General features: G+C 40.8%; 1 protein-coding gene across 1 annotated transcript in view; it reads right to left on the bottom strand.

Annotated features, from left to right (window-relative positions):
* Positions 1-593: 593 nt before the first annotated feature.
* Positions 594-8,074, bottom strand: part of LOC102029565 (zinc finger protein 83-like) — a gene marked incomplete at its 5' end in the record, with an annotated part of 24,037 nt that continues 16,556 nt past the window's right edge. Inside the window, 1 exon segment of the mRNA XM_013508856.1 lies at positions 594-4,909. Within this exon segment, the coding sequence (XP_013364310.1) occupies positions 2,718-4,909 (2,192 nt within the window). The 3' untranslated portion in view covers positions 594-2,717.

The following is an 8,074-nucleotide window of genomic DNA, read 5'->3' on the forward strand; positions in this document are numbered from 1 at the left end:
ACTGTATATTCAAATTTAGGAAAGAGAACAGTTATGATGTCTTTTATAGTAAACAATTGTTATTTTAGAGGACATATACACAGATGACAAGTTTTTTTAGATCATACATGCCTCTAAAAAGGAAAGTAAAAAGTGGTGGGAAAAGATCAGAAATGAGACCAGACCAGAAAGGAAACTGAAGCAGAACAGGTTTGACATTTCCTCTAGAGTGCAGAGAAGGATCAGGCCAGTTTGTGTCAGTGAAACCTGTCCTCCAAAACTAAAGAACAGTCACCGACCTAGTGTCATTTAACTGGTAGACATCCCATGGTTTATTAATAGACATGCATATATATATACACATACACACACACACACATATATGTATTTTGTTGTTGTTGTTATCTAAAATAAGATTAAAACCCACAAGCTAGGCGTGGTGGTGCACACCTGTAATCCCAGCACTTGGGAGGCTGAGGCAGGAGGATTGTTGCAAGTTCGAGGCCTGCCTGGGCTACAAAGTGAGCTCAAGGCCAGCCTGAACTGCAGAGCAAAACCCTGTATTAAAAAGAAAAAAAAAAAAAAAAAAAAAAAAAGATTAAAACCCACAGCAGTTACAAGTCAAGTGCTTTAATCAAGTTTAAATGTAATATATATATATACAACAAATGTAAGACCTTGTTCACAAGAACAAAACATCCTTTAAAGAAACACCATAAAATGATTTATAAATGGCACAAACAATGGCAAACATGAACATGATTACCTAACATAATTTAGCAATTAGGAAACAAAAATAAACTCGTATCTCTTGTTATTTGTTATGGAAAACTTAAAAGCACTGTGTTCTGCTCACTGAGAGCCATTTGGGCTTCAGATCAGGAGGGAGAAGTCTGAGAATCTGCAGAAGGCAGGCCAGCAGAGGCAGGGAGAGATGGACAGTTTTCTAGTTGAGTACAGAGAAGTGTGGGAGAACAAGGCAGGAAAATTTCCCACTGGGAGCAGAGAAAGGTAACTGTCACACCAGGTGAGGCAAAACAAGTGGCTGCAGGGCCTATACTGAATGTCTTCAGTTAAAGCCAAGGCCATAAAGGAGAGTGGGTGAAAATCCCAAGGCAGCTGTCACAGCTACTGGTCAACAGACAAGGGGAGCCAGTCTCCCCAGGGAAGGACCACGTGTGGGTATTGCCAGGTTACCCAGGCTTGGAAGGAGAAGGAAGTTTTTCCCAAGAGGTAAGACACAGAATTTCAAAGCACTCAACTGCAAAGAGGGAGTTTCAGCAGAGATGGGGTTAAGTTTCAGAGAGAAAAACCCTCAGAGCCAAAAGTGACAGCTCTGGGAGCTGAAAGCGCTGCCAGTACAACAGTGGGGAGGCGGTCAGGGGCCTTAAAGGTACAGAGTGTTAAAAGTCCAGAGGGGAGCAAGCTAACCCAATCTGGAGCAGTCAGCATGGTGAGAACTGGGGAGCTGCCTGGGTTTAGATCGTTGTGGTGGCAGGGGGCGTACCCAACCTGAAATGCCCAGTGAGATCTGGCATGGAAGCAGCAGCAAGAGCTGTAGGAATTGATCTGAGGATGTTGCCAGGTGGCCTTAGCTTGGATAGAGGATCAAGAGAGGTTTAAGCCTTTCAAAAGGAGCTTGTCTCCCTTCCGGGTCTTGGCTCCAAAATGTAACATGAGCAGCAGAGACCACCAGGCTTGTGCAAAAGCAACATGGCATGGAATTTATTGTGCCCGGGTTCAGGCAGAGCGCATGATGAGACCTTCTGCCCCAAACAAAGAGAAGTGTATCCCTTTCATAGGGATGGAGAAAAGGCAGGGCACATTGGACAGGAAAGTCCCAATGAACATCTCTGGTTAAAGTTTTCTAGCAGTCTTGCATCTCAGTGGGCAGAGTCCTCTGAAGTGTCCCATGTGAATTTTCTGGTGTCTCTAGTTGTCCCTAGGACCTGCAAAACTCCTTGCTCTATCTTATCTCCTTTCCTGTGCTTGTGGATAACAGCCTCAGGAGCTGAGCTGAGTTCCCTGCAGAGCAGTGCTTCTGCTGGCAAGGAGGCTGGGAACTGGGGCAGTCAGGACAGATGCAGACTTACATGAATACCCATATTCATCACATTTGTATAGTTTTACTGCAGTATGAGTTATCTGATGTGTACTGAAGTGAGTCTGAAGGCAGATTTCCCAAACATGTAACATTTTTCTAAAGTTTTAGTTGAGGGTACATTTTCTGATGTGTACTAAGGATTTAGTACACATCCTAAAAGATTTGCTACTCTCACTCCATTTGTGAGATTCCTTTCCAGTTTGAATTTTTTGGTGCATAGTAACACTGGATTTTCACCTGAAGGCATAGTTTTACCCAGTACATTGGTAAGGTTTCTCTCCACTGTGGATTAGCTTATGGTTAGTAGATCAAAGGTTTGCCCTCCTACACAGGAAAATTATCTTCCCAGCCAGAACTTTCCAGTGTTTTCTAAGGCTCAAAAATGACTGAAGATTTTGGCTGCATTTCTCAGCTGTCTCCAGGACCAAATCTCCAATGAATCTCAAGTTAGAAATTGTCACAGAAGACCTTGCGTTATTTTTCCAGTATGGATTACATGCTTAGTTAGGCTTAAACACACACTAACAGCTTTGCTACACTCACTGAATTTGTTAAAAGATTTTTATCCCCATTCAGTGCTGTGGTGTACAAGGAATCAAATTTGAGTGAAGATCTTAACACATTCATTACATTTTTAAAGTTTCTCTCCAGTATGGATACTTTGATGCTTTGCTAAGGATGACCGGTACCTGAAAACATTGGCACATTCATTGCACTTGTACGGTTTCTCTCCAGTATGGATTCTCTGATGACTTACTAGGTACGACTTGTGCCTGAAGACCTTACCACACTCATCACATTTGAAAGGTTTTTCTCCAGTATGAATTAGTAGATGTCGTGTAAGGTAGCAATTGTGACTAAAGACCTTGCCGCATTCATTACATCTGAAAGGTTTCTCTCCACTGTGAATTGTTTGATGTTGGGCAAGGTGTGAAATTTCATCAAATACCTTCTCACAATGATTACATTTGTAAGGTTTCTCTCCAGTGTGGATTCTCTGGTGCTTTGCCAGGTATGACTTGTGACTGAAGACCTTGCCACATTCATTACATCTGAAAGGTTTTTCTCCAGTATGAATTCGCCGATGTTGTGCAAGGTAGCAATTTCGACTAAATATCTTGCCACATTCATTACATTTGAAAGGTTTGTCTCCAGTGTGAATTGTCTGATGTTGGTCAAGGTGTGAAATTTGATGGAATACTTTTCCACATTCACTGCATTTGTATGGCTTCTCGCCGCTGTGAATTGCACAATGATTGGCAAGGTGTGTTATCTGATTGAAGACTTTGCCACATTCATTACATTTGTAAGCTCTCTCTTTAGTATGAGTTCTCCAATGCCGTGCCAGAGAGGAGTTCAGACTGAACACTTTGCTACATTCATTACACTTGTAAGGTTTCTCTCCAGTATGAATTCTTCGATGACATATAAGGTATGAATTCTGATTAAAGACCTTTCCACACTCATTACACTTATAAGGCTTCTCTCCAGTATGAATGCGATGATGACGTGCAAGGTGGGAACTACGACTGAACACTTTGCCACACTCACTACATTTGAAAGGTTTCTGTCCAGTGTGAATTATCTGATGTTCTGCAAGGTGTGAGTTACAACTGAACACTTTACCACACTGATTACATTCGTAAGGTTTCTCTCCAGTGTGGACTCTTTGATGCCTTGCTAGGGATGTCCTGTGACTGAACAGTTTACCACATTGAGTACATTCGTAAGGTTTTTCTCCAGTATGGATTCTCTGATGATTTGCCAGGTATGACCTGTGACTAAAGACCCTGTCACATTCATTACATTTATAAGATTTTTCTCCAGTATGAATGATCAGATGTTGTGTAAGGTAACGACTGTGACTAAAGACCTTGTCACATTTATTGCATTGGAAAGGTTTCTCTCCAGAATGGATTCCCTGATGATTTGCTAGGTGTGACTTACGAGTAAAGACCCTGTCACATTCATTACATTTATAAGATTTTTCTCCAGTATGAATGATCAGATGTTGTGCAAGGTAGCGACTGTGACTAAAGACCTTGCCACATTTATTGCACTGGAAAGGTTTCTCTCCCGAATGGATTCCCTGATGATTTGCTACGTGTGAATTTGGAGTAAAGACCTGGTCATATTCATTACATATGAAATGTTTCTCTCCAGTGTGCATTCTCCAGTGACTTACCAGGTGTGATATCTGATTAAAGACCTTGCCACATACATCACATAGAAATTGTTTCTCTCCAGCATGGACTGTTTGATGCATAGTAAAGCATGAGCCTTGATTAAAAGATTTGCCACACTCATTCCATTTGTAAGGTTTTGTACCAATGGGCATCACCGATTCTTGTGTGAAAAATAAAGAATCAAGAAAGTCATTTTCATATTCATGAAAAATGTTTGTTTTGACACTAGAAGGATCTGTTTGGTGGGGTGAAACTGAGGGATCACTGCCAATAGACTGTTTGGTGCAACTCCACTCACTGATGTTCCTTTCTGTTTCAAACAGCTGTTGTTCAGGCAGATATGATGGAAAGCTTACCTTAAGCCAATTTTTAATATGTTCCTTCTCTGTAGCCCTTCTACGATATTCATGTCTTGTATCAGTGAGATTTTCCTTGTATGTCCCATACAATCCTGTGTCAAGTCTCTTATCCTCTCTCCAATGAGTCTTAAAGTCATGTATATTTTTCTGGATTTTGTTGAAGCACAGTTCTTCAATGTGACGGGTTTTATGCCTTTCCAACGTGACCGTCTGAAACATTTCTCCTGTATCACTTTTCCTTTTTGGTGGAAATTCTTTGATGGTACATTGAAGAGAAGTATCTAGGAAATGTAAGAAATCATTGGGTTTTGTTTATTACTGGTTGGCAGATAAACTGTTATGTAAGCACGTGACACTAAACCTAAAGAAATAATGCTAACGGAACAGTTATGAAATGTCATGATTTTCAGATGTTAGGACAACAAAAGGAATAAGAAAAGTTTGATTACATGTAATTCAAATCAACTACAGAAATGCTCAGTGTGAAACAAAGTATGACCAAAACACTGACATTACATAAATTTATTCAATGGGTACCTTGCTATTGTAATTGTCAGTCCCTGAAGTGGTAAGAAAGACATCTGTGTGGTTTAAGCATACCAGTCTGTTACTTCTAATGGAAGATGGAAGTAAACGAGACATGAAAAGCATCGTCTCATCACGGAAAGTACAGAAGAGTGATCAGTTTTACTAAACAAAGGAACTTTGAAATGTTTACTATAGTTACTTTAGTTCACCATTTCACAGCACTATTTTTTTAAAAAGTAAGTTATCATTACTTTTAAGGACAGTAGGTCAAAACATTTATGTTTCCAGTTCTAACTGATACAGAGTGTGAGAGAAAAAGGATTTGATTAGTGGCCAGCAGATGCAAACATGTTCTCAAAGATTCACAGAAGCAGTATATAGCATAACACGTTAGCAAACACAAGGAGCACGGAAAGTACTATTTCAAAAGAGAAGGGCTGTGCTGTGAACAGTGCTGCTTAGCCACCCCTCACAGAAAGTCATCAACATTGGACTTATTTATTTAGACAGTGTCCCGAGAACAGCTAAGAAATGAGTAGATGTCCTTCCTTACACTGTGAGGTTCATATAGGAGTCCTTTGCATATTGCAGTGTGTAGAAGAACAGTTACATACTAAGAAGTAACAGATCAACAAACATGAGAAACAGGCAGCATAGAAAAAGACAAATACATAGGGCAAGGAATAACAGGCAGGAGGAAGCCAAGGTTGTGCTGGTAAATCTGTGGAACTGTACTGGCACTGGGGCAGTTAATATCCCTACCTCTGTGAGAAAGAGAAACAGATGTAACAAGTGGCAGAAAACGGTCCCGTTCTTAACTGTGGGAATGAGTGTTCAGGGGTGTGTGGTGGGGGAGAAGGATGGAACAGCATTATTAGTAGGGTAGCAGTGTGATAGCACAGAGGAAAGCAGATTTACATCTCCTAAGATATCTGTAATGAAATTTTTCATAATGAGTTACCTGTAAGTTGTATGCATATTTAACAAAATCTAATTGATATATTCTGAGAATCTGTGCAGAAACAGTCTAAGCAGGAAATGAAAGCAAAACCCTCGAAATAGCCAAGAAGAGGAGATGGTAAATTACTTCTGTTCCCACATAGAAAGTCGATTTAACTTTTATCATACAGCAATCTAGGGAGACAATGAATTCACAGTCATGATTCTCTGGCTAAGGAGATAGAAACAGTTTTGAAGAAACGAGTCTAATATTAATCACATTAGCAAAATTGAAAAACAAACCAGAAACAGAAAAGAAAGATGAAAACAGCTACCAACTCTTGAGGACCTCCCAAGCACTGCCATGGCACAGCTCAGTGATCAAGGACAACCCTTGAGGTGCTGCCCGCGAAGGGACTAATGCAAGTCTGGCAGTGACTGAGTTCTCATTCAAGTGTGGTGTTACAAAGTGCACTATCGACCCCTAACGCAGACATCCTGTTTCACCATATGATCTCTTCTGCACATGATCCTGCCAAAATGCCCGCCCCAGAGGATGAACAAACAGGAACACTGATCTTTAGATCCCAAAACTGTGAGCTAAATAACCTTTTCTTCATGTATTATTCAGCTTCAGTGATTTTGTTATAGCAGCAGAAAACAGGAAAGCCTGCATAGATGGAATATCATTCAGCCTTTAAAGGGACAGAAATCCTATTATATGAAATAAGGTAAATCTACAGGATATTATATTAAATGAATACAGAGTCATGAAAACACAAACACCAAAGAAGTCCATATATATGAAACTTGTAAGAGAGTCAAATTCATAGGAACAAAAAGAAGGCAGTTGCCAACAGCAAAGGAATAGTGGAATTAAGTACTCATCTAAATGAACTGAATGAAATTTAAGGAACAAGAAAAATATATTCTAATTCTGGCAAGCTCATATAATACACAGTGGTATCTGGTTTCACAAGCTTAATTTGTTTTATGATTTGGGGGAAGATGTCCTTGGTTGAGTTTGTCATGTGAAATGGAGTTTGTGAATGGAAGCAAAATTTTCTCACATGCTTTTGTTTGAGAACCAAATTGTTTGTGAACAGAAGGACTTATGTGTCATGGTATTACTGTAATATAAAATTCATTGGACAGTGTTATGATCTGCGTCTGGGTGTCCCCCCAAAGCCTCATGTGGTCATGGGGCAGGCTTTTAGAGTTTGATTGATTATGGGTGTGAGACCTACACCCGCCCTGGGGTGAATAGTTAGCATATGTCAGGGAGAGGAAAGAGGCTGCTTCTGGCCATTCCTCGCTGTAGTGTTTGTTGCTTTTGCTGTGTTCTGCCACCATGAGCTGTAGCTCTCTGCCATGTGCCACTCTGCCTTGTAACCTGCCAAGTATGGACTGAAACCTCCACAAACTGTAAGCTAAATAATCCTTTCCTTCCTTCATTTTGAGCATCAGGTATTCTGTCCCAGCAACGAGAGAAAAGTAACCAAGACAGAATTTGGTACCACAGGAGTGGGGTCGTTGCTGTGACTATATCTGACCATGTGGTTCAACAGCCTTTGGAAATGGCTTGTGGAAAGTGTTTGGAAAGGTTTGGGGTTGTCGCCTGAAAGAGAAGTGCTAGAACACCTTTGGTTGTTCTGTCTGGGAGATTCTGGTCAGAGCTCAGAAGCCCAGAGGACTGATAGAAATTCTGCCGGTAAAGACCGGATTCGGGAAGTCCTGTTGGGAAGAAGGACTCCACTGATTGTTGGACTCCAAACAATGTATGTTATGGCTTGGCAGAAAGTTTGTCTGCATTTTGCTCATGTCCAGAGACTTTGCCTAAGACTGAGATTAAGGGCGGCAGCGGAGTGATTGATCTGGCAAAAGAAATTTCAAGGCAGTCAAACGTTGGGGCAGTGGCATGGCTATTGTTGGGGGCTTTTAGCCAGATTTATATTGAGAATCAAGAACAAAGAGCCCAG

Source organism: Chinchilla lanigera, unplaced genomic scaffold (genome assembly GCF_000276665.1).
Source record: "Chinchilla lanigera isolate Chin_1 unplaced genomic scaffold, ChiLan1.0 scaffold00157, whole genome shotgun sequence".
Taxonomy (NCBI): domain Eukaryota; kingdom Metazoa; phylum Chordata; class Mammalia; order Rodentia; family Chinchillidae; genus Chinchilla; species Chinchilla lanigera.